We start from the raw sequence: 27264 nt of genomic DNA, 5'->3' as shown, positions 1-27264 counted from the left end.
TGCAAAGCAAAAAGCGGTGCCTTTTACTGCCCTTTGAGAAATAAAGCAGTCTAAATACATACAGTAGTAACGGGTTGCCACTTTCTTTTTGCTGGATATCCTTAGTAAGCTCTTAGGAGGACTTTAATGGTGATTTCCCACACTTATCTAAAACCTAAGCTACAGCTTTCCCCAAGTGAGGTGGGACAGTGCTTATTCTCAGACTACATTTCTTTAGTTGGTTACTGTGAGAATCAGTATCCTCTCTACATATCTGAGGGCATGCAGGGCTGCAGTTTTGACATCACCATTTGGGTACTTCAAAGACAGCTAGCCAAATAGATGAATCTTATATTTCTGACTTTTTTTTTTCAAAAAAAGCTTTTTTGAGGGGGAAAAAAAACCTTCTCGGCGGTCACTATACATTACAAAATAGCAGTAAAGGGCATAAACTTTTACTTTTCAATTCACTTTTTGAAAATCATTGTGGAACTCTAGAGTCTGGAAATGCCCACACTAACAGAGCACTGGCTGATGTTTAGCGCAAACTGTGCATTGTACTTATGTGGCTCCCATAATTTAAGCAGTTCCTCAGATACTGTGGTTCAGTATGTAAGTAATGTTTGCCAGTGAGAATCTTTCCTCCTGTTAGAGGGCGTCCTGACTTGAGTGCTTCTAAGTGTCAAAATATGCCCAAATATCTTCATGATCTTCATGGTCCCTGGAGGTAAAATGGGGATGAGAGAATGGCAAGAAATTACATATGGAAGAATTGATCATTTTGCTACATGAATCAAGAGTTATGCATGAAGTAACAGGAGCTATAGAAACAGCGAATATAATGTTTCCATTTTGCTATGAAAAAATTAAACAATTGCATCTTGAATAGTACAATGAAGGCATATGAGTTTATATACTAAATATAAATACTAAATATACTTAGAATCTGGGTCCTTAATTACATTAAAAAAGGTGTGCAGTTATGTATGCAACATGTATAACTTTAAAGATTGTTAACCTCACAAAAGCAAGGCAGTTCAGTTTCCAGCTGAAAATATAAACTGTTGCTGCAGCCTTGAGCTGATGTGCTATTTGTAAAAATCAATAGACTTAGTGAACTGAATTCTTTTCCATTAGGTTGGTATAATTCAGAGTAACTCCAAAGTCAGTCATGTCCAAGTTACATTGGTATATGAATACAATTTGCCATGGGAAGTCCAGATTATAACCATTTTCTTGTTTATGTAATTCTAAAGTAATCAAAATAAAATTATATGAAAGCTGCTAAATGTTTACTAAACATTATCTACTATCAAAAGGCTATTGGTAAACAGAAATAAGTTTTTAAAGTGCATATCTTGTTAAGTAATAATTTGAGTAAAAATATCATTGAGTTATTTCAGAATATACAAAGCTCTGTTCTGGTTGAGATAAAGATTTATATAGACTGTGGCCAAATTCAGGTACTGGGGGAAGGAACGATAAACTTATAATTGACAAATATGTAGTATCTAGGTATTGGGAGTCATTTCTCTGGACTCCAGAGAGTACTTGGATTATGTCTTGAAATGTAATGGTTTGTATATATTATGCATTTTAATCCTATTTAGTGTAAGTATGAATATTTCTACTATTCATATAAATGCCTAATCTTTTTGAATTCTGCTAATCTCTTGCCTGGATATCTTACAGTAGTGAGTGTCTGAGGTGGTTTATGCATTGTGTTAAATTACCTTTATCGGTTTTAAATTTTGTGCATTCTTTAGCTTCATTGGTTGTCCTCATTCTTAAAACAGGAATTATCTGTATAGGCTATGAAGATGCTCAGTTATCAATTCAAAGCCTGCTTAATGGACAATTTAGCTTCTGGATTGTTGACCATATTGAACTTCATGAATTTATATAAATACTGCATATGTGCAGCAGATCTGTATGCTTAAAAATTTGTAGGAAATCTTCACTACCCTGCATGCAGGCTCTCCTAATTTAAGAGAATGACTATTGCCACTCTCACAATCTTAGAAACACACCCCTGTCTCCCCCCCCCCCCCCCCCAAAATACCCCCCTAAAGACTTCCACTGAAGGCTTCATCATCTGCTACAATATCTAAATACTTATTGGGTTTGAGTAGTGAATTCTAAAACTAACCACTTCATGCACTGTTTTTATTCTTGCCAAAGTCAGTTCTTCCTTGTGCCCCCAAATATCCCTTGATTTAATTGCTCTGTTCTGAACAGAGCCCTTGCTGACAAAGTTCACTTCAAAGTAAATTTTTACAGATAAATTTTACAACAAAACCCCCTGAAATTGGAGGAAGGCTGTAATGTAAACTATAATTAACAGTACCATGGAAACCCATATAAGCATTATCCATTAAACTATTAGTGCAATGTTTGCAATAATTCTCAATTTGAAGAATGAAGAGATATACAATAAGATGTACAATCAATTCCTATGAATGACAATAAACTTGTAGGTAGTGTGCTAGTGAAATATTTTATATCATGCATGTATGTTATGGGCATCTTGTGTAATATTTTGTACTAATTCATAAAATCTTTACCTAGAAGCTACAGAAGAGGTTTCTCTGGATAGTCCAGAAAGGGAACCAATACTGTCTCCAGATCCTACTCCTGCAATCACTCCTGTAACGCCCACTACACTAGTAACTCCCAGAATGGAATCAAAAAGTATAACAGCCCCTGTGATTTTTGATAGATCCAGGGAAGAGGTAACTGAATAATTTAGTATTTTAACACTTTGTTGCAAATACTATTGCTATGATATGTACAGATTTAAGTTATGGTACTTCATTTTTAAAACAGCATGAAAAATTGCAACTGAAGGTATTAACTATGTAGACTCTGAATCACAAGAACATTCATTGCCATGGGGGTGTGTGTGAAATTTATGCAAATATCTATTGCGTGTTTACTTTCTGCAAGATGTCCTTCTTAGAAAAGATCTTATGAATATTCATTTAGGGGATTCTGTTCACAACTCCCTGTATATTGAGATCAAGATTCAATCTATAGTCCATAACAATTATTTTCCTTGCTCCCATATGAACATCTAATACACTGATAATATAAAAGTTGCAAAATAAAAACATTACTTGAAATAGTCGTGGGCAAATACTGAAGAGATGCTGAGTACCTGAACTCCCACTGGCATGTTGTAGATCTAACTTTAGGCACTGCTTTAAAAATCACAAGTGGCATATGTATCAAGAAATCTTGCTACATGGCTGACGATCACCTGGATGATAAGAATTTTGGTGGTGCAATAAGATCACCAGTGATGGACAAACTGAATAAACTGCTGGACCACCTTAAGGATCTAATCGTAGGAGGCCATCAATATTACTTTGTTCAAGAGCAAAAATCTGGTGCTGAGCAAATCAGCGCCCATTCATAGCAATGGGAGTTGCAGGCACTCAGCGCATGAGAGTATTTGGCAGATGGAATATCAAATGTGAATACAAAGCATTGGTTTTATAATTGGCTTCATATGTAAATGTCCCAGTACTAAGTGAGATACTTCATCACCACACTAACCTTTGCACTTGCAATATAAGTACCAAATTTAATTATCTGCATTATAGGTATGTATATGTAGCTTACCTAGTTTTTTCTGACATCTGTTTAACTGCTTGCACATGTGAATAATGAGAAATAATGGAATTCAATATGTTGCTTGTCCAAATGGAATTGGTAAAAGTACTTTCTTTTTGTGCTGTATATATGGTTATAAAGAAGGCTAGGGAGTATGTAACTACTGTGTGATAAAGAGAAATGTATTCTGCTTCTGGTGGTGGTTGACAGTTATGTTTAAGTTATTAAAGATTGACTAAAAAGGGAAACACTTTATCTTGGAACAGAGATTGTTCACATTATTTTAACTCTACATGTCAGTAATTTCCAGGGTGGATAAAAATCAATGATTTTTTATTTATTTTTAAATCAAAAAAATCTGATTTTTTTTTTTAATTTAAATTGGATTTTTTGATAAATAGGTTTTTTCCTCAAAAAGCAATCTGAAGATAGTTTTAATAAAGATACATTATAGCTCAAAGATATCTCATCATGGAATAGGGATTATAAATTCTAATTCTATAGTATGAGACAATATATTCATGTAAAGTTTAAGAAAAGTTTTGTAAATGAGTTCCAATAGTTCATGGATTAGGGACCCAATCTTCTGGAGTTCCAGGGGCTTCTGTATAGATTATTTAGGTTAATCTTTCTATCTGCCCAGTGGGACTCAGTGCTCAGTCTAGAAGATACCATCAGAGATGCTTAGTTTTGCAGTTCTCAAACTGTGGATGTGTGTACACAGAGTCAATCCCTTACCTCTCTCTAAAAGTGCAAAGTTTCAAAAAGTTCAATGAATAGAAGATTGTTGGGGGCGGAATAGATCTGGACAAGGAGAAGAAGTCGGAAGATAAATGTGAGAAGGGGGGGACAGGCAGTAGAAACAAAAGTGAAACTGTTTGAGCAGCATATTCCAGAAGTCTTGAGGTCTTTCTGAGTGTAGCTTTCATTGATTTGAGAGCTACCATACCATTCTCTCACTAGAATGGAAAACCTATAATGGCAGCAGGCCTTAAAAGAGACCCAGTTTGGGAATATTTTAATAAAGTTCCTCTACCTGTGAAGAATATGTATTAAGGTTATAACAACCAACAAGAATGCACTTTTATGTAGAAATCCATGATTAAATCAAGTCTTCCTGACTAGTGATTTAAATCAATTTGATTTAAATCAAATCCACCCTGGTAATTTCCAATGTTTGTGTCCTTAAAGCAAAACATTAATTTAAAATTCCCAGACTTAAACATGTTTTGGGTTTTCCAAGAAGATTCATATTTCTTGAAGTAATAGATTCTTCCTTCGGGTTAATAGTTCCAACCCCCCAGTGTTTCAAAAATACATTTATCCAGAACTGTATTTTTTGACACTCTGCATTATCTGAATCCTTTACTTGTCCCCAACACAAGATACAGGCTGCAAAGGGCATGTATCTCATGCTGAGGGACAAGGAAAGGATTCAGATAATGTGGTGCTTCAGGTAACAGAGCAGAGACCCTCAGCCAGGACTGCGAGGAGGATGAGCCCCCGGATACAGAGGGGGCCAACCTGTTGCTAAATGGTTCTTACAGCAGCAAAGGGAGCCCTGTGCAGTCCCACTGTCATGGGAACAAGTGAGCAGGGCCATGACAGCAGACCTGCAGAGCCCCCTGTGCTGCTGCAGGGCTGGTGACACCCAATCCCTGCAGGCGCAAGGTACACAGGGGAGGCTGTAGTTCTGGTGGGGTAGAGCAGAGACTCCTGGCCAGGACTGCGGTAAGGAGACAGCCAAGCTCATGACTGCATGGGGAGCTGCCCACTTCTGAATGGCTCCTGCCCTCTGTTATCTGAACTCCTGATTATCTAGTTAAAATCCATGTTCCCTATGCTATTCTGTTTTTTATTTCAGAAGGTGGAGACACCTACCAAGGGAGAGGCTGTTCTAGATTTGATTTTGACAAATAGGGAGGAACTGGTTGAGAATTTGAAAGTGGAAAGCAGCTTGGGTGAAAGTGGTCATGAAATGATAGAGTTCATGATTCTAAGGAATGGTAGAAGGGAGAACAGCAAAATAAAGACAGTGGATTTCAAGAAGGCAGACTTTAGCAAACTCAGAAAGTTGGTAGGTAAGATCCCATAGGAAGCAAGTCTAAGGGGAAAAACTATAGAAGACAGTTGGCAGTTTTTTAAAGAGACATTATTAAGGGCACAAGAGGAAACTATCCCACTGCGTAGGAAAGATAGGAAGTATGGCAAGAGACCACCCTGGCTTAACCAGGAGATCTTCAATGATCTAAAAATCAAGAGTCCTACAAAAAGTGGAAACTAGGTCAAATTACAAAAGATGAATGTAAACAAATAACACAAGTATGTAGGGACAAAATTAGAAAGGCCAGGGCACGAAACGAGATCAAACTAGCTAAAGACATTAGAAGCAAAGGGAAGACCAAGGACAGGGTATCCCGTTACTCAATGGGGGAGGGGAGTGAAATAATAACAGAAAATGTGGAAATGGCAAAGGTGCTTAATGACTTCTTGGTGAAAACTGAAACAAAGAAGGTTGGTGGCGATTGGATGTGTAACATAGTGAATGCCAGTGAAGATGAAATAGGATCAGAAGAGGCTAAAATAGGGAAAGAACAAGTTAAAAATTACTTGGACAAGTTAGATGTCTTCAAGTCACCAGGGCCCGATGAAATGCATTCTAGAATACTCAAGGAACTGACTGAGGAGATATCCGAGCCATTGGCGATTATCTTTGAGAAGTCATGAAAGATGGGAGAGATTCCAGAAGACTGGAAAAGGGCAAATATAGTGCCTATCTATAAAAAGGGAAATAAGGACAACCCAGAGAATTACAGACTAGTCAGCTTAACTTCTGTACCCGGAAAGATAATGGAGCAAATAATTAAGCAATCAGTTTACAAACATCTAGAAGATAATAAGGTGATATGTAACAGTCAGCATGGATTTGTCAAAAACAAATTGTGTCAAACCAACCTGACATGGTAACAAGCCTCCTGGATGGGGGAAGCGGTAGACATGGTATATCTTGATTTTAGTAAAGCTTTTGATACTGTCCCACATGACCTCCTCATAAACTAGGGAAATGAAACCAAGATGGAGCTACTATAAAGTGGATGCAAAACTGGTTGGAAAACCATTCTCAGAGAGTAGTAATCAGTGGTTCACCGTCCTGCTGGAAGGGCATAACGAGTGGGGTTCCATGGGGATCAGTTCAATATCTTCTTCAATGATTTAGATAATGGCGCAGAGAGTACACTTATAAAGTTTGCGGATGATACCAAGCTGGGAGGGGTTGCAAGTGCTTTGGAGGATAGGATTAAAATTCAAAATTATTTGGACAAACTGGAGAAATGGTCTGAAGTAATGAAATTCAATAAGGAAAAATGCAAAGTACTCCATTTAGGAAGGAACAGTCAGTTACACACATACAAAATGGGAAACGACTGCCTAGGAAGGAGTACTGCGGAAAGGGATCTGGGGGTCATAGTGGACCACAAGCTAAATATGAGTCAACAGGTAATGCTGTTGCAAAAAAAGTGAACATCATTCTGGGATGTATTAGCAGGGATGTTGTAAGCAAAACATGAGAAGTAATTCTTATGCTCTACTCTGCTCTAATTAGGCCTCCACTGGACTATTGTGTCCAGTTCTGGGTGCCACATTTCAGGAAGGATGTGGACAAATTGGAGAGAGTCCAGAGAAGAGCAACAAAAATGATTAAAGGTCTAGAAAACATGACCTATGAGGGAAGATTGAAAAGATTGGGTTTGTTTAGTCTGGAAAAGAGAAGGCCGAGAGGTGGCATAACAGTTTTCAAGTATGTAAAAGGTTGTTACATGGAGGAGGGAAAAAAATTGTTCTTCTTAAACTCTGAGTATAGGACAAGAAGCAATGGGCTAAAATTGAAGCAAGGGATGTTTAAGTTGAACATTAGGGAAGACTTCCTAACTTTCAGGGTGGTTAAGCACAGGAATAAATTGCCTAAGGAGGTTGTGGAATCTCCATCATTGGAGACTTTTAAGAGCAGGTTAGACAAACAACTATCAGGAATGGCCTAGATAATTAGTCCTGCCTTGTGTGCAGGGGACTGGACTAGATGACCTCTCGAGGTCCTTTCCAGTTCTATGATTCTATAATTGGGAGTATACTGTATTCATTTGACAAGCATCTCTACAAAATTCGTTTGTGAGCTGTACAGCATGAATCTCTTCTTTCCTAGACTGTTTTCTTGTCTCCTTTGAACTGCTTCTTGCTAGACAGATCTCTCTGCTTTGCTGTGATTCTTGTTCCCCCACTCCAAACTGGCTTCCCTATTGTTGCCACTTCTCCTATGACAATGTGTGGATTTCATAAAGGATTTAATGGAAGGCCTGACAAAGTCTGCATCATGCCACATGGAGTTTAGGAAGTGCACATGAGTGGTCAGGACTTGAGCGGTGTCTAAAATATTTCAGTTCCCCTTACGTACAATAAAATGGAATTTAATTTTCCTCCCCATTCAATCTCCCCCCCCTCCTCAATTAAAGGCATCTGTAATAGCTAGAAAAAACTAATTTGATATTTCTAGACTAATTCTAGATAGTTTTCTCTTTATGATCCAGAAATTTAGGAAAATGTTTTAAATGAAAACATCTGAGTTTTGTTTTTAACCCCATTTCTTCTAAACATATGTCCAATTTGCTTCAAACTTCCTCTAGAAAAAATCTCCTTTGGAATAAAATGAGATCTGTAACATTTCAGGTGGATAAGGTTTCCCGACTAAAAGCCTTTGTCGGAGGGCTCAAAATGAAACTTTTGGGGAAAGCATTTTTCAACCTTTACTATGGTAAATACTAGTGTCTTCACATTTTCCACTAAAATGGGATGGAAGGGATCTCAGGCTTGGTCCACACTGGGGAGGGGGATCGATCTAGGAAACGCAACTTCAGCTACGAGAATAGCGTAGCTGAAGTCGATGTTTCCTAGATCGAATTAAGTTTACTTACTGCGGGTCCACGCGGCGCAGGCAAGCTCCTCCGTCGACCGCGCTTCCTCCTCTCGGCGAGCAGGAGTTCCGCAGTCGACGGGGGAGCGCTTCTGGGATCGATTTATCGCGTCCAGATGAGACACGATAAATCGATCCCAGAAGATCGATCTCTACCCGCCAAATCAGGCGGGTAGTGTGGACCTAGCCTCAGTTATGCTTTTTTAGGTTCCACACAAATTTACTGTTTTTTCTTGTATCCATAGATTTAGTTGGGGAGCTACCTTAATTATCCTTTGAAAGTTAACTCACTAGTATACTGTTAATGCCATACATTCTTCTCTGTAGATTGAAGAGGAAGCAAATGGAGACGTATTTGATATAGAAATCAATGTCTCAGACCCAGAGAAAGTTGGTGAGTTGGTATCTCAGACGCAGAGAAAGATGGCATTCTTTCAGCATTAAATTGTCTACTTGCTATTTGAAAAAAAAAACTTTGGTTTTAGCATAATTTTGCATTTATTTATAATTCCAGCATATATGTGATTCAGAAGACTTGCCCTTGGATTAAGTACCTTTCTTTTAACTGTGTATCTTCTTACAGGGGATGGCATGAATGCTTACATGGCATACAGAGTAACAACAAAGGTAACTATTGTCTGCAACTACTTTTCACCTTGAATATAAATATACAGAATATCAACTACAGTACACCTGAGTAGATGGAAAAAATAACTGAAAATTAAAATACAACTTTTCTGTGGATTTTTTTTTTTAGACATCCCTTTCTATGTTTCACAAAAATGAATTCTCTGTTAAAAGAAGATTCAGTGACTTTCTTGGTTTGCACAGCAAATTAGCAACAAAATACCTGCACATTGGTTACATTGTGCCTCCAGCTCCAGAAAAAAGTATTGTAGGTAAGCATGGTTTCTATAAGGATGAACATATACATCCAATCTTTGACTCGGCTTTATTTGTCTTGCATTAGCCCTCAAATATTATTTAAATGCAAATATTAAAATTGTAACACATGGTGTCTGAAAATAAAATGTATAGTTCATGTCAAAATATCATTTGAACAAAATATTTTGCATAGAATACTGCCAACTGCTTGGATCTCAGGATCTTGAAAATTAAAATGGGTTGTAAATTAAAATGCTTGTAAAAGAAGACTATTTTTAGTGCAAGTAGGGATTAAGGGTGAGAAGAGAATAGGAACAGTAACAAAAGCTAGTATTCAACAGTAAACTTCAGTTGAGAGAATATATATAACTACCCCCGTCCTGGAGCATATAAGAAGTGAGGTAGTATGAAAAGGAGATCTGACCTAATGCCTGGCCTCTTGTTTCTTGTCCATTTTCCTAGATTTTCAGCCTAGTCTCTTTGCTTTGAGACTTTTTCATTTAACTTATTTTGTGTTCATTACCAGTTGTTTGAAGTAGTATCCCCTGCATTCCCTGTTTAGTCCATGTCCTAACTTCTGTTCAGCTTTGAACCCCTTACTAGTATTTGTCAATAGATTTTTCAGCGCTTTTTGTAATTTTTGAAAACACCTGTTAATGTCCCCTTATTTGTCCTCATTTCTAATGAGAAAAAGCCTATCTCCCTTAAAGTGCGGTTCTGCTTTGAATAGTGACCCTGAATGACACCGGTGTCTCCATGAATGCTGTTTAGGATCAGATCCTCAGCTGGTATAAATCAGCATGGTCTGAGCACATAAATGCTGGAACTAGTGGTGCTGGGGATGCTGCCGCACCTCCCTGGCTTGAAGTGGTTTCTGTCATATACAGGGTTTACAGTTTGGTTCAGTGGCTCTCAGCACTCCTCACTGTACAAGTTGTTCCAGCACCCCTGGTTTAGCAAGGATCTACCTCCAGTGTGTTCTCTTAATAAAGATGATTTCTTGTTGCCAGTCCTTCAAGCTTAGTGTGGGCACTGGGAGTAGCAGTTTATCTTTCTGCATCACACATATTTAAAGGCTCTCAAGGCCAAATTAAGCCTTCAGTTATACCCATGCAAAGCCATTACATTCAATGGCTTTACATAGGTGTAACTGATTGGAGATTAATAAGCAATCTTATTCAATACACAAGGAGGAATAGAATCCATCTTCCTCTCCCATAACTGTAGTTGGTGTCTTAAGGTAACAGAAGTAAAAATTGTAAAACTTATTTTTGTCACTGAAATAAGTAAATATTGCTGAGTATGCACAGGAAGCAAATCTTTATGTAAAATGGTACCTTCTTACACAAGTCATTCTACAGTGTAGGACTGCATTTTAACTTGTCCTCATAACTTAAATATCTGGTCTCAATAATCTTCATTGGCCTCCTCTAAGGCACTGGTATAATGACCAATACTTTATACTATATTCCAGATGGGTGTCTGAAGTGTGCTGCACTAACAGTATGTAATCTCTTGTGATTCTGTTCCTCTACTGATATAATCTAGCTTCTTATTTGTCTTTTCTAACTGCAACTGTGAACTGAGCTGACTTTTAATTACTCTTCCACAGTAACCACTAAATCATTTCTGTAGCGTGCTATATGACTGTTCCGGTTTAGTATATACAGTACAGAAGAATCGTTTAATCTGCATTGGGATGATAGCCAGAGAATAGATTCACTGCAGTATATTTCAATAACTAAACAATGGGTAACTGATGCATCTAGTAATTTTGTTCTAAGTATTGACATGGCTGGAGGTGTTTAAATCTGTTTATTGCTCAGCGGTGTGAATTGGTGTTCATTTGTAAAGTTTTCACCAAAGCTGTTCATTCACTTGAGGTTGTCTGAGTGTTCTACTGAAATTAAATTAATGGATCTAATTTTTATCTGTAGTTTAAACTGTTAACAGAACAGGGAGGTAGTGATTTATTCAGTGTAAAAGTCAGCCAATTCTGATTTATTTTTTTTCCATCTTGCTGTATGTGATGCAATAGTCTTGTTAGATGCTCAAAACATGAATCCCTCATTACTTTTTGTCCTTCTCTCTTTTCTACTGATCTGATGGTTAAGAAGAGAGATCCTGGCAGCTCTGGCCCATTTGTACATCATGGGGAACACTTGTGGCATCAAGCTGTTTTCTCTCCTTGCTCTATCTACAGTGAACAGCTCCCATCAAATCCTCGGACTTGAAAAATATGTGGTGCCTGAAAGTGTCATGAAATTCTAGAGCCACAGTGTATCACTGCCCTAAAGTATCTCTCATACACAGGGTGAGAGGGGGTACTGGACTAGACTAGATGTACCATTGATCTGGTACTGTATGGCAGTTCTCACATCTCTGGAAAACCAATTTTGATTGTATGAATGAGTCCAGCTGAACTAGGCTGGGTTAGTATATGTGTGTGTGTGTGTGTGTGTGTGTGTGTGTGTGTGTGTGTGTGTGTCATTCACAATGAATGTTGATAAACCCTTTATCCCACAGAGTTTCCATAATCTACAGAAATTGTGGTAAAAAAATTTAGTTTATTGGGATTACTTTTATATTTTTATTCTTGCTTACTACGAGTCCACTTATAGAGGGTTTAGAGGGAGCTATAAAAGCTCTTAGAAAAAGCTGTTGGAAAAAATTAAACCCCAAAGTTGTGACTTCAGGGTCCTGTATTTTGGGACCCTGTAGGGCTAAAATTGAGTTGGGTCCAACCAAGACTGGGAATCTTCCCTTTGCAATGAATGGGATGAGATTCCTATTTCTAGCCCTGGACAGTTATGAGATACCTTTAAAAAGGGGAAGAAGGAGAATTCGGGGAACTACAGACAGGTCAGCCTCACCTCAGTCCCTGTAAAAATCATGGAGCAGGTCCTCAAGGAATACATTTTGAAGCATTTGGAGGAGAAGAAGGTGATCAGGAACAGTCAACGTGGATTCACCAAGGGCAAGTCATGCCTGATCAACCTGATTGCCTTCTATGATGAGATAACTGGCTCTGTGGATATGGGGAAAGTGATGGGCGTGATATACCTTGACTTCAGCAAATCTTTTGATGCGGTCCTCCACAGTATTCTTGCCAGCAAGTTAAAAAGTTGGCTATATTGTCGGGCTCAACAGGTAGTGATCAACAGCTCGATTTCTAATTGGCAGCCGGTATCAAGCAGAGTGCCCCAGAGGTTTTTTGTTCAACATCTTCATTAATGATCTGGATGATGGGATGGATGATGGGAACATCAGCAAGTTCGTGGATGACACTAAGCTGCGGAGAGAGAGAGAGAGATGCTAGAGGGTAAAGATAGGGCCCAGAGTGACCTAGACAAATTGGATTAGGCCAAAAGAAATCTGATGAGGTTCAATAAGGACAAGTGCAGAGTCCTGCACCTAGGATGGAAGAATCCCATGCACTGCTACAGGCTGGGGACCGACCGACTGGCTAAGCAGCAGTTCTGCAGAAAAAGAGCTGGGGATTACAGTGGACCAGAAGCTGGATATGAATCAACAGTGTGCCCTTGTTGCCAAGAAGGCTAATGGTATATTGGGCTGCATTAATAGGAGCACTGCCAGCAAATTGAGGGAAGTAATTATTCCCCTCTATTCGGCATTGGTGAGGCTACATCTAGAGCATTGCTTCCAGTTTTGGCCCCCCCACTACAGAATAGATGTGGATAACAGGGCATAGATCACTTGATGATAACCTATCTGTTCATTCCCTTTGGGGCCCCTGCCATTGTCCACTGTCAGAGGACAGGATACCAGGCTTGATGGACCTTTAGTCTGACCCAGTATGGCCATTCTTATGTTTTATTAAATTAAAAGTAATAGAATGAAAATGTTGGGTGTTTGACTGTATCATTATTATTAAAAATGCACTATAATATAAAGAGGTCTTCGCTAGGAGGCAGGTTAAGTAATATTTAGGAGCCAGTTGAAAAGAAGAACATTTCAATTTAAAAAGAGCTCAAGAAAAAATAAAACTAGAATAGGTGATGATAAAATAGTTTCATAAATACACAGGTTCAAAGATTGTATCAACAATTAACTGAAGGCCCTTGTATACAAAGCAGATTTTGTTATGAAAAAGGAAATAAGTGATAAACTATTGGCTCAAACGCTTAAAGGGATTCAAGAGCAATGTATTATTCCACCAATTAAAAACAATCTACAGAAGACAGTTACACACTCTAATGATATATGTGCTACTTTGGTTGTTTATTATGAAAACCTCTATGCCTCAGATACTCCAAGCTCCTGAAGTTATTCAGAAATATCTGGAAGTAGCAAAGTTGCCAAAGACAAACAAAATTGATAAAGAAATAACAGAAGAAATCTTAGAGGTTAGCAAGTAGGAAAAGTGTTAAAAATTCCAGGACCTGACAGCTTTCCAGCTGGATTTTATAAGTATTTAAAGAAGTATTAGTATGTCCCTTGAGAGGTACCTTCAATATTATTCCATTGGGGCGGGCTTCCATAACCTATGAAAGAAGCCACTGTTGTTATCCCTAAAGTTGGAAAAGGCCTTACCTTATGCAGCTCATATAGGCGCATATCATTGCTGAATCATGACAAAGATTTTAGCAAAAATAGTAGCTAGCCGATTGCAGTCTATGCTCTCAGTTTGTACGAATCCAGATTAAACTGGATTCACTAAAGATAGACATGTGAGACAATATTCTGATAGTGCTTGGAATCATCTATAATGCCAGATCAAAAAGAGATCCGCTTCTTTTGTTATCACTTGATGCAGAGAGAGCTTTTGATAGAATAGAGTCAAACTTTGTGTCAAGGCCTGTCCCATATAGATGCTGGCCCTCAGATCCTTAAATGGATAACTACTCTTTACACCAGCCCAAAAGTATCTGTGTGAGCTAGTGAGGTTAAATCTCCCCTGTTTGAATTACACAGAGGAACTTGGCAGGGATCTCCATCGTCTCCCTTTTTTTGCACTGGCCATGGAGATTTTGCACAGAGGATAAGGAACAGTGAATTTATCACTGGAATAGAACTTGCAGGGACACAGCAAAAATAGCTTTATGAACAGATGACATAATACAGTTTTTCTCTGAACCAAATATTTCCCTAAAATTAGTTTCTAAAGAAATCTATTACTGTAGGAAAGCATCTGGATTTCAGATTTGGCATAATTTACTTTAAATGCTAGCTGTAAATTTACCAGACTGAGATGTCATTCCTTCCAAAAATATTTAGGTACAGATGGGTAACAAATTCTGTAAGATACCTGGGAATTCAATTCTCAAGCTAGAAGAGCTCTATGATTTAAATAGCAAATCACTAGTACTACAAATGAAAAGATCTGGAGTGCTGTGGGAAGTATGCAATTTCTTATTTGGGAAGAATAGCCACAGTCAGAATGAACACAGGATTTCTTTTCTTGTTTAAAAATCTTTTTGTAATCCTTCTAGAAAAAACTCTAGCGGAAATGCAGAGGATGTTAGAATTTATATGGAGTGTGTGTGGGATGGTGGGGGAAAGAGTGAGCACCAGTGCTTTGTATAGGAAAGCCATTAAACAGGATGGATTACCTGTTTGAAATATTCTATGATATTGTCAAAACAGTTAGCTCAAAGCAGTTGTGGATTGGGGGACTCTGACACAGCCAAACTATTGAACAAGAAAATTGTGGCAGTGAAAATATCGCTATGTTACCAGGCATTAATAAAAAGTCACACCTTCCAGAAATGTATATACATCTTTTAGTGAAGACTACTCTGGATTTGGAATAGAACTAGAAATAAACTATTTTTCCTCTCCAGTGATGCCCATTGCAAATAATCCATTGTTAATCCAAATCACGAACCAGAGAGCTTTACAGATTGGGAGAGCCATGGAATCGCAGAATCATAGAACCATAGGGTTAGAAGGGACAGCAAGGGTCATCTAGTCTAACACCTGCCAAAATGCAGAATTACATATGGTTGGCCATCTATTCAGTAAAGAAACTTTTCTAACATACTTAGAAATCAAAACCAACTTTAACTGGCCCAGTCCCCCATTGTACCAGTACTTTCAAGTTAGACTTTGTTTCTCAACTTTATAGAAAAGCTGTTTTATACAGAAATCTCATTTGAATAGAAGCAATGGTGTCTGATCAATTAAGGAACAGAAAAATAACTAATTGATATTGGTTTTTGCAGACAATTTTCCTAACCAAAATAAAGTCCATATCTGACATGCTGGGAAAAGGATCTGGATAGACAAATTACCCTGGGTTTGAGCTTGAGATTGCTTGTCCTCTTTTCAGTCTGTAGCATGATAAAAGAACATTTCTTTACAATACCATTTCAGTGGTACCTCACAGCACGCAGGCCTTGGGGGAGGGCGCGGGGGTGAGATATTGGAGAAATCGTGGTGAAAGAGGAAATTTATATGCATATATAGCGGACATGTCCAGTCATTAGAGTATTGGGATGACATTCGTAACTAAATATTCAGCAATTTGTGATGTTTGTTACCAAAGGATCACTTCGTCATTTTCCTGGGGCTTCCAAGTGGAAATGGTCATACTAAGCTAGTGGTACCTTCTCATTTGAGAGAGAAAAATAGTCCATCTATACAGGAAGGTGGTGATTATGGAAAATTCACACACCAACTGCAAACCAAGCAAATTAGAGGACAGATACTTGGATATAAGGTTACCATGTAGTCAAAATTCAGACAGTGTACTCACCTGCGCGGGGGGGGTGGGGGTGGGGAAGACACCTGTCCAATTTTTTGAATGTTAACATTTGATAGATATGCCTGCTCTGTTAAATATATGTAATTGGAGCTCAGTGTAATAAAATCACTAGAAATAATTATCACTCAATCTAATAAAATCACTAGAAGTAACATAGGTGTAAGGATTGTCACTGTAATATAACACCCTACTAAAAAGAGAGATCTGATGCTAATATTATTGTATGTCTTTTTAAACAAAAACTCACTTTTGTAATGATTGTTTTGTTTCTGATATTTACATGGCAAGGATTTGTAAACATGTTTACTTCCAAATTAGTATTTAAAAAAAAAAAGGCAAGAAAATACACTATACAGTAGTCTATTCAATAAAGTGGCAAACTTTTTAGAAGTTGCAACTTAACTCTGTGGAGTGTGAGTTCCTAATAAGTTTCAAGTCATCTGACTTCTATTAGATCTTTTTTTTTTAATTAGGGATGTCAAACAATTAAAAAAATTAATTGTGATCAATCGCAGTTTTAATCGCACTTTAAACAATAATAGAATACCAACTGAAATTTATTATAAATATTTTTGGATATTTTTCTACATTTTCAAATATATTGACTGCAATTACAACACAGAATACAAAGTGTACAGTGCTCACTTTATATTAGTGTTGATTTACACTGTAAAAAACAAAAGAAATAGTATTTTTCAATTCACCTCAGACAAGTACTGTAGTGCGATCTCTTTATTGTGAAAGTGCAACTTATAAAGGTAGATTTTTTTTTTTTTACGTAACTGCACTCAGAAACAAAACAACATAAAACTTTAGAGAACTACACACCCACTAAATCCTACTTCTTGTTCAGCCAGTCACTAAGACAAACAAATTTGTTTACATTTATGGGAGCTAATGCTGCCCACTTCTTATTTACAATGTCACCTGAAAGTGAGAACAGGCGTTCACCTGGCACTTTTGTAGCTGGCTTTGCAAGGTATTTATGTGCCAGATATACTAAACATTTGTGTGCCCTTTCATGCTTCGGCCACCATTCCAGAGGACATGCTTCTATGAGGTGAATTGAAAAATACTGTTTCTTTTGTTTATCTTTTTTACAGTTCAAGTATTTGTAGTAAAAAAAAATATAAAGTGAGCACTGTACACTTTGTATTCTGCGTTGTAATTGCAATCAATATATTTGAAAAGGTAGGAAAACATCCAAAAATATATATAATACATTTCAATTGGTATTCTGTTAACAGTATGATTAAAACTGCGATTAATCACTATTAATTTTTTTAATCGTGATTTAAATTTTTTGAGTTGATTGCGATTGACGGCCCTACTTTTTATAATTGAAATTGTTTTAAATATCCAAAATTTTTATCAGCAGCAGTGTACTTGATTTCAGAAATTTGTCATTTGGGAATTTTTAGAAAAGCATACTGCATACAGTATCCATTATCTTTCTCTGTATGCCTTGGTGCTGATTTTCATGTAACTTTGACTTTAATGCATAACATTCAAGTGAGCTTTAATACCTTTATAGTTCTAAGCACATCAGTTATGTTCATGATTGCCTCATGGTAATGTAAAATCAATATCACATAATTTTCTTCAAAGGCATGACCAAGGTTAAAGTAGGCAAGGAAGATTCATCATCTACAGAATTTGTAGAAAAAAGAAGAGCTGCACTAGAAAGGTAATATGTGTATTTATATTTACTGCATTCCCCTGGTATATTCATGTACTAAGTAGGCTCTGTATGCCCAGTCTGATCCAGCAGCTTGTACAGTTCTTGAGCTGCTGGATCAGATCCACACAATCTGAATTTTCTGACTAAAGTCTGGTCAATTCATTTTACTTTTTAAATTCAGTTGCAACCTAAAAAAAAAAAAAGTAAATAACAAAAAAATTCTAAGTTGGATGCCATACTAAAGAGACTTGAACGAGAATTATACCTTAATGATTTCCTACCTTTTCAAATATATTGATTGTGGCAGGACCAAGCAAACCTAGATCATCCCTGACAGGTTTTGTCCAACCTGTTCTATAATATAGATGGCATTGTTCATTTATAACTACACTGCATGCTGTATAGTAGTACTGTTAAGTCAGAGCCAAACATGACCGGTCCTTGCCCTAAAGGGCTTACTAGGGCACTGGCAAAAAAAAAAAAAAAAGACCGTGGGACAAGACAGGACATATAGCATGAGACTGTTGTTCAAGCAGCAATAGATCTTTGTGTTCCAAGAAAAAGCAAAAAGTAAATTTCTCAAAAGAAAGCAAACATCAGAGCTGTAGATTCATTCATCAGTTACTGATAACTTCACTCATCAAGGGATGAATCTAAATTTGGTTGCCTTGTATTCCTTAGGTTTCTTGGCTTTTCTTTAGCATACCCATGTCTTCCCATTTTCAGTTGCTTTGGTTTTGTAACATTCTCTTCTTGGTATATGTAAACAAGACTTCTCATAGTGATTTTTCATAATAGTTGTTGGCACAGGCAGATAACCAAATGCTGGGTGTTTGATATCAGCTTAAGTTTTTTGGGGGTTGGAGGGGCAGGTAACATACACACAAACATGATTGTAAGTCACAGCAGAGAGGCAAAGGATTGAAGGGGCAGGGAGACTGAACTATCTTCTAACCCTTAGAGGTGATTCCTCCACAACAGGGGGCTTGAGCATATTGGCAGAATGATTAAGGGAAGCTTGCACGCTGCTTGCTCCGTGGATAAGGACATTTCCAGTGCTGTCAGGAGCACTAAATTGTTTTAAGTTATCTAATATTTTAATCTTTAAAATCATAGGTATCTACAACGAACAGTAAAACACCCAACCTTGTTACAGGATCCTGATTTAAGGCAGTTCTTGGAAAGTTCTGAGGTATTTACGTGTTTTTGTTTGTTTGTTTGTTTTTTGTTTTTTAAGTTCTCCTATTTGTTCTCTAGTTAATAATGGTACTTTATACAAAGTAATATATTCTCATCTTTAGATATGGAGACTTAGTCCCATAATTTCTTGTGCACTAAGATTAGATTATATCTTCAGTGGGATAAGATGTCTCAAGGTACAAAAACAATGAGCTACAGAGTCTCTTGCCTTTACCTCTTATTAAAATGTAGATTAGGTCAGTAGTGACTCTGAAGTTACCTGACTGCTCACTAGTTTATGGGAAATAAATTGTTCTTCCCAGCTCCAAATGGACAAATGTCCAAGTCACTAAAATACACATGGCACTGCTGTTGGCTGCTTTCAGCAGAGAGTTGAGGGTTTAAACTGTCATGGAAACAAAATTATCCTCTCACCTGTAACCCCTAGATGGGATTCCCCTGACGTCAAGGTTGAAGTTTGTTGGTGGGGGTAATATGGAGAAGTTTGCGCTGCTGTTGGCCATACTATATCTGTTCTGTGGATAGAGGACTTTGGTCACCAGTGCTATCAATCTAGCACATTTCACAAGCATTAAATACACTTAAAAAATCTGTATATATGACAACAGTCCGTTTTATGGATGCACATAATGTATCTGCTGTAATACTTACTTGTCTAATAAGCCCACGTCATTATCCTAGTCATGTTACCCCAACCATACCTAAAGAATCACATCACTGACATGTGCATCATTACTGGATAACTTAAATACTAATTCTCATGACATTCCTGTGAGAGGTAGGTTTCAAGACTCAACTTACATTTAGAAATTAATGTACACAAATACAGTGTGCTCATTTGTACACGACCAAGATACGATCTGAAAGATTTTCATAATGTACTGAAATATTATTATAGCATCTCAATGTATTTATCGTTTTATACTATATCTAAGCTTTTCTGTCTGTTTCTTTAGTAGCAGTTTGCTCTCTCTAGCATATAGGTGGCCAGTTAAGGCCTTTGGCTATTTCGTAACAACTTTTGACAAATAGGGTGTTTGTTCCATCTAAATGTAAAGGTACAGAAGAGAAGCAAATGGAAAGTCTATATTTTTAAGTTTTCCTCTGAGAATGTAAAAGTAGTAAATTTGAGAAATTAGGTTCTACTATATTGAAATATATGAGAGTGAAGAAAACACTACATCCTTTTCAGTCCCTCTTGTGCCCAGTTAAACCTCCAGCCTTTTAACCGGTTTGTTTGCCCTTATTTGTCATTCAATTCCAGCTGCCGAGAGCAGTTAACACCCAGGCTCTGAGTGGAGCAGGAATATTGAGGATGGTGAACAAGGCTGCCGACGCTGTCAACAAAATGACAATCAAGATGAATGAATCGGATGCAGTAAGAGCTGATTTTTCGACTTGAATAATGAGACAAATTAATGAGGCTCAACAATTGCATTTTAAGGCTGAAGGAGTAGAAAATGGGATATTAATTTACTTATTGGCTTGGGTTCTCAGCTGCATCAGTTGACCACCATGGTTGTACATAGTTAATTTGTTCCTTTAAAACAAGGAATGTAGTTTGTTATTGGTAACGTAATTTGTACTGCTTGTTTTTTTTATCTTTTGCCAGTGGTTTGAGGAAAAACAGCAACAATTTGAGAATCTGGATCAGCAACTTAGGAAACTTCATGCCAGTGTAGAAGCCTTGGTCTGCCACAGAAAAGGTAGGTTTTGTTTTAATGTGGGTGTTAATTTTAGTGCCCAGGAGTTAAAATATTTTATTAAAACAAACTATTTCATATCCATGTTAAATTGATTTTTACTATAGACTTGCAACTAATACAAGGTAAGTTAGCCAGAGACTCAGAGTATACTGTGGTTTAATACAAAACATACACTAACTTTCCAACTTAAAATTACCTTTATTATTTTATTTAAACTTATCAAACATTTTGGAACTTCTTTTGTATCCCTCAACTTACATTTTATTATCCCAAATGTATACAATTCCTGTTATACCCATTAAAAAGGGAATTTTTAAAGGTTGCTATATTGATTATAGCATTGGATTCTTTTCTCAAGAACACTTGTTTGATTAGTACAAGCTTTGCAAGAGTGAACTGTGCACTGATGGTACAAAACATGGGTGATACACAAGTTTATTCTACAGGTGATTACCAATTCTATTCCTAACAGTCATCCTTACAGGTACAGGTAAAGCTAAAGCAATTACAAAGGACATATTTGTTTTAGAACAAGGTTGAAGTTTTAACAGTTGATGCAAAATGACTGTGTAGGTAAGATAGGTCAAGAAATGCTTTGTTGTGCATCCTGTATGTCTTAAAATGTATAGTTTACAGTGTAAAAAGCAAGATTATGAATTTACACATTTAAACAAAATGAGAATAAAAATTATTACGTAAATATACGTGCAACATGATCAGATAAATGCCTCTGTTGAAACTAACCCTTGCATTAAGCCAACTGTACTGAGAATAAGTCATCATGGCATTTAATTTGTCTTTTAAAAGTAAAAATTGTCAGTAGCTGATTTTTTTTTTTTTATTTTTTTTTTTTGTCTTATCAAAGTGAATGGGATAGAGAAGGGCTAGCTTAAACCATTGCAGCTCTTTAGCCGGACAGGTTTTTTGTGTACTGGGTTTAATAGTGCTACAGAGTATCAGTTTTAGATTCAGCTACGTCTCCCTAACAGAAAGATAGAAACATAACTTTTTTAAGAAGTAAAATCTTAGTTTACAGCACATTGTAACATTTGAGAATGCAGCAAAACTCCAGATAGATGTGAAAACACAAAATACAGAATCTTTATCCCTGATTAACACACTGGAAAATCCTTTAATGATGTGTATTCTTCCTCATGCATACCATAACGCTGGCACTATGCCTGCCTAACCTGCTAAGAATAGACAGTGGTGTCAAACGGGAAAGGACTTTATTAAACTCAAGGCAAACATTAACAGAGTGTCTACAGACCATGCTAAGTGATTGAAAAATTGGTGGACTTCAGTTTCAAAACTTTTACCAAATGCACACTAGTCCTTGTGCCAAATTTCAAACTAGTCATTTTGCTGTAACCCTATATTAATATTTTTTCCACAATTGGAAGTGTGAAATTTTATCTTAAATGAAGACATTTTGCTCATGTTGAAAATTAAAAAAAAAAAAAAAAAAATTTAAGATGTTGATCTTCAGGCAGAGATGGCATTAAAACTTCAGCCCTAAAGATAAATATTTCAGGATGCTATGAACACATGAAAACGGAAACTTGCTTTGGTACTGTATAGGGAGTGTGATCAGTGGCTGCTAGAATTTCAAATAACTACCAAAGTTATTTTTTGAAAAAGCCATAGATACATGTATTTATTTAAATACCTGAAAAGAAGAAGGAAAACTTGAGTTTTAAAATTACAAACATTTGTTATCATCATTGGCCCTGTTTATGTGGTGCTGCTTTTTACAATCCATTGTTACCTTAGTTGTAAGTTTTGTCAAGTTTCCAAATGGATTACCTGTGACATAAGCTAACATGCACATAGGCAATTGTTTATCAAATCCTGTTTGTACGAATTAACTCGATACAGCATTATTATTTAAAATGATTTGCATAAAATTAAACATGAAAATTAAACATAAAAATGTGTAAGTATTTTTGAAGATAATGTTGTAATATAATAAACTTTTACTGGGTTCATATTATACTACAAGTAGGTCATCTTTCATATATTGATGTAGGTGCACCTAATTACAAAGGTGCCACCCATATGATTATGGCAGCCTTTTAAAACCGAAAACTGACTTGCCCGCCCTTTATCATGAGAAGATTATAATTGGGGGTGGAGGATGAGGAGGAGGCAACGTGTATTCTGCAGCAAGTACCCTTAAACTCAATGTCAGTGTTAATTTATTGTCTTATGAAATAACTTCATTCCTTTCCACCCTGTTTCCAAACACGTGCATCTGTGCTTCATAGCTGAACTTTCTTATTTATATAAAACTAGTAAAGACATATTTTCAGTTGAGCATTTTTGAGCATAAGTTTTTGCTTTACTCTCCAGGCAGCCTGGCTCCATTCACTGGGTCTTTGTTCTTGCAGTGTTGTCCAGTCAGCCTAGCTCAGAACTTCCTTCAGGGCTACCCGGGGGTGGGGGGCAAGTGGGGCAATTTGCCCAGGGCCCCGCAGGGGCCCCCACGAGAATATAGTATTCTATAGCATTGTAACTTTTCTTTTTTATAGAAGGGGCCCCCAAAATTGCTTTGCCCCAGGCTCCCTGAATCCTCTGGGCGGCCCTGACTTCCTTTCCCCTGTGTGTGCCAGGGAAGTGGGGAGCATAGCCACACTCAGCTACACATTTCCCTTGTTCCCAAGGCCTCAGGTGATGCACTGTTCTCCAGGCAGCTTATTTTATCAATCTAGATTTTTGGCTCCATCTGCTCCCTGGCTATAAGCTGGGCTCTGACCCCCTCAGTGCTCTATTGCCTGGCTCCATAGAACTGTGCAATGAGTGCACTGTAAGCCAGGTAATTGCCCTTTGTGGGAAAAGCTGGAGAGTGAGAGAAAGCTGCAGCCGGGTCAGGGAGATAGAGAGAAAAATGTGGCTCACTTGGCCTGAGCAGATAGTGACTTCTGTGGTCACAGAATCAGAGAGTCCGTGGGACCCTGAGTGAGGATGAAAGTTAATGCCTCTTAGAGCTATTGTTTTGGGCTGTCTACACACCCAGCAACAACAGTATATGGTTTTTAAACTCGGTTCACTATTTCAATATTTTTCTCAAAACCATGAAGACTAGAAACTTATTTTTCAATGAAAGCTGAGATTCTGTAGCATAGTTCTGCAGCAGAGGGTCAATTCCACAGAATACATCAGGACACAGATGATAATCAAAGATTTTTTTTTTTTACTCATAATTCAGGAGTAGAATTTTACAGAACAGGATTACAGGCTAGACACAAGGGCTGGTCTTCACAGGCCAATGCTTGGGCGTTTGAGCCTAATGTTTTTACCGTTATCTTGAATTTTGTTTTGAATTTTAAATTTGGAATTCTAGGATCCATAACTGTCTCAAAAAAATTAATGTTTTATCTTCATCCTGATTTGTTTGCTTAAGAGAAATATTTGAATGTATACAGTTTAGGCCAAAGCACAGAAATGGAAACCTTTTAGTTTCCTCACTTTCTCCAGCCCCAGTACTTAACGATTTCTTCCACTTAGAGTTATATACTTGATCCTGATACACCATACTCCTTGACATGAGTTTTGCTGCAGAGAAAGGGCAGTACTTAACCCCCTGTATATGGTTATTTCTCAGTGCCTTGTTTTTGTTCTCGCTATGTATGCTTTGTTTTCTCACAAGCTTTGAAAAGGGTAAGTTAAAAGTGTAGATATATTTTCAGAATTGTATTTAGATGGAAAATTGAATTATTTTAAACACAGGCCTATCTCTGGGGAACATGGGTGGTCTTGTCTCAAGAACCAGTCTTTGATAATCTATCCTTTCTAATGGGTAATTTGTAGCCTCATTATAAACTCTAGGAAGAAACCAGAATACTACTTACTTACTCCTTGGGGAATTCTGCACATAAAAATTCTGCACACAATATTTTAAAACTCTGCATATTTTATTTGTCAAAATAACACAATATAATCATGCCAGTTCCAATTATTTTGGTAATGTATTTCAAAATACCTGTCAACAAGCATGTCTGTAACAATACAGACAAAAAAAAAAAGATTCAGGAAATGTCTTTTGACAAATAGATTCTTTACTAGGCATATTAATACAGAACTTTGAGTAATTCATTTAAACTACAATACAGAAATGTATTTCCTGCACCCCTCAGAAGCAGTGCAAAGGCTTAGGGGAATCAGGTGTAATGGAGGAGCTGACGGAGAGGGAAGGAGCCTGGGAGTGAACCTGGAGGGTTGTTAGGTGTGGGTAGGAGAAGTATGGAACAGAGTTTATTTTTGTGGGGGGATTGTTAGGGAGTTGAGGAGCCTCCCTCATGCAGACCCTGGGGTTAACCCCTACCCTCTCCCATTTAGTCAGGCACATCTGCCCCCGTCCCCATGTGTCCCTGCAGCCCCCCTCCCATTCAGCCTCTGGCTTAGTGCTGTCTCCCCACTTGCTCCTGAGCCCAGTACCGGGTTTACAATGGCTCCGGTGGCACCAGGCCCATGCTTGGAAGGGGCCCACAAAGGGTTAATCCAGCCCTGGCCACAGAAGAGTCAGCAACTTCCCAGCAATGACTGAAACACTCAGCAGCCCAGGGAGTGAAGTGCTCAGGCGCAACAGGGACTGGCAGTTGCAGGATGTACTGAGAATTGTAGTTTGCACGCCGCTGTGTTCCGCTGGGGCCCTGGAACCTGCGTTGCCAGTTGCACTACTAGTCCCAGAATGCCCTGCGCCACGCTGCCAGCAAGGAAATGGTCTGGTTCAGGAAGAAGGTTCCTGGCGCTGATCCCTCTGCACCCTCCCTCTCCCATGGGGCACAGGATGGGGGCTCCTGGCTTGCTCCCCCACCCCTGTGTCTCCACCACTATCCTGGGGTGGTGGAGAGCAGAGGGTAGCTGTGATGCTGTGATTCCCAGCGTGCAGCCCCCTGGCAACCCTGATGCCTGGCTGTGAGCTCCTGGGCACTGACTCGATCCTGCAGCTTCATGGCGCGGGGATGGGGAGTGGTTGTCTGTGGTCCCCAGGAGCCAGAGGGGCGGTGACAGCTGGGCTGGGTAGTGCTGGCTGCCACACCCCCTGCCAGTGGGAATGCCCAGAAATGCGTTCCCCCCGCACTCTGGGGAGGGGCCCAGCACAGTTTTGGGGGGAAAGGGACAGTTGTGGGGCAAGTCCAGGTGCAATGGGGGAGTTGGCGGTGACTCTGTGAGGGGGGGGATAGAAGAAGCAGAGTGTGAAAGTGGGGGTTGATGGGGCAGAGGGCAAGGAGAGTCAGCGCTGAAGGTGGGGGTTGGGTGTGGGGGGGCAGAGGGAGGAGAGAGTCTGGGTTGAAGGTGGGAGGTTGGCTGCGGGGTGGCAGCAGAAAGGAGAGAGATGATAGCCCTGGGGTGAAAGTGTGTGGGGGCAGTAGCAGGGAGATTGAGGAAAGCCTTTGTGTGAAAGTGGGGGTTAGTTGGGTGGAGTGAGGACAGTAGGAGGGATGGGATAAGAGCCCAGATGTGAAGGTTTGGGTAGGTGTTTGAGGCTGGATTGTGGTAGCCTTTGTGGTAATGTGTGTGCATCTCTGTGGCCCTTTCTCCCTGCAGAAGATGGGCACCAGCAATTTTCCTCCCCAATAATTTTACTGTTTCACTTGAAGTCATGAGGGGTGGTGAGGCAAAGGGAGAAATAGGCTAAAGAAACTAGCTTTTTAAAAAGTTTTGTAAACATTATTGTATCAAAGTAGAAAATGCAGCTTTCAAAAAATGTATTTACGAAACATAACTTTGGGTGGAGAAGATGGTGGTGTGGAGATGCAGGTGCACCTCCACTGACTGCTACATTCGGGCTTAATATGGCTCATAAGTGTACTAATTAAGCACTTGTGTTCAGGGCCCCAAGCAGGCCCTGAGTGCTTAAACAAAAAAGACAAACTAACCCCCTCCCACACAAACCAAATTCAAGAGTATTCTGGGTATATGGATGCTAGCCCAGTTTATCTATGGGCCAAGTGGAGGTCTCAATCAAGTGTGGCTTCAAATATCTTGTTATGTTTTTGAATAAATGTTTTCATCCCCATCCTGGCAGTATCGCATTTACTATGGCACCAGTGGTGCTGTTGCGCCAGGCCCACACTGAGAAGGGACCCACAAATATATTTGGCACCGGGCTCAGAAAAGGTTAATCTGGCCCTGCCTGAATCCATGTCCCAGTCTGTCTATCTGCTCCTCCACACACACATATTAGCCTTTCTGAACCACAGTCTGAGACTACCCAGCAACCCCATGTGCCCTGCTCCATCCATCCCGTGCTTCCTCACCTGGTCCCGCTGTGAGGAATGCAGCCTCTTTGCCTCCCTCTCCACCAGCTGGCTGTCCTCTCTTCTGGCTCCACAGCAGACTTTGATGTGCAAAAGGTATAACTGCAGTGTCTCTCCAGCAGAATCTATATTCTTGGAGGGGGGGAAAAATCTGCAGGGGGACATGAATTATGCACAGTGGCTCAGACTTCCCCCCAGGAGTAACGTCTGAAAAACTTTCACACTGAATTTTGCTCTTGTCT

The 27264-nt window shown here is 38.6% G+C and overlaps 1 protein-coding gene and 1 long non-coding RNA gene across 3 annotated transcripts in view; one reads left to right on the top strand and one right to left on the bottom strand.

Moving 5' to 3' along the window:
* SNX2 (sorting nexin 2) overlaps window positions 1-27264 on the top strand; it is a 52895-nt gene that overhangs the window by 18593 nt on the left and 7038 nt on the right. Inside the window, exons 3-10 of one of the 2 annotated variants that reach the window (XM_024193390.2) lie at window positions 2551-2711; window positions 8888-8954; window positions 9144-9187; window positions 9318-9459; window positions 17781-17859; window positions 18970-19045; window positions 20318-20431; window positions 20666-20759. In XM_024193390.2, coding sequence (XP_024049158.1) covers window positions 2551-2711; window positions 8888-8954; window positions 9144-9187; window positions 9318-9459; window positions 17781-17859; window positions 18970-19045; window positions 20318-20431; window positions 20666-20759 — 777 coding nt within the window. Of the gene's footprint in view, window positions 1-2547; window positions 2712-8887; window positions 8955-9143; window positions 9188-9317; window positions 9460-17780; window positions 17860-18969; window positions 19046-20317; window positions 20432-20665; window positions 20760-27264 lie in introns of both variants that reach the window. The other variant, XM_024193389.2, reaches the window with a different exon arrangement.
* On the bottom strand, window positions 342-27263 carry LOC112102231. Its single transcript, XR_003899822.1, has 3 exons — window positions 27023-27263; window positions 19468-19568; window positions 342-700 (listed from the first exon to the last, which is right to left on the bottom strand). It is a non-coding gene; the product is annotated as an uncharacterized LOC112102231 (long non-coding RNA).

The sequence above is a fragment of the Terrapene carolina genome, unplaced genomic scaffold (assembly GCF_002925995.2).
Source record: "Terrapene carolina triunguis isolate 2854851 unplaced genomic scaffold, T_m_triunguis-2.0 Scaffold113, whole genome shotgun sequence".
NCBI lineage: Eukaryota > Metazoa > Chordata > Testudines > Emydidae > Terrapene > Terrapene triunguis.
Note: the sequence above shows the minus strand (reverse complement) of the source record. Positions and strands in the feature narration are given on the sequence as shown.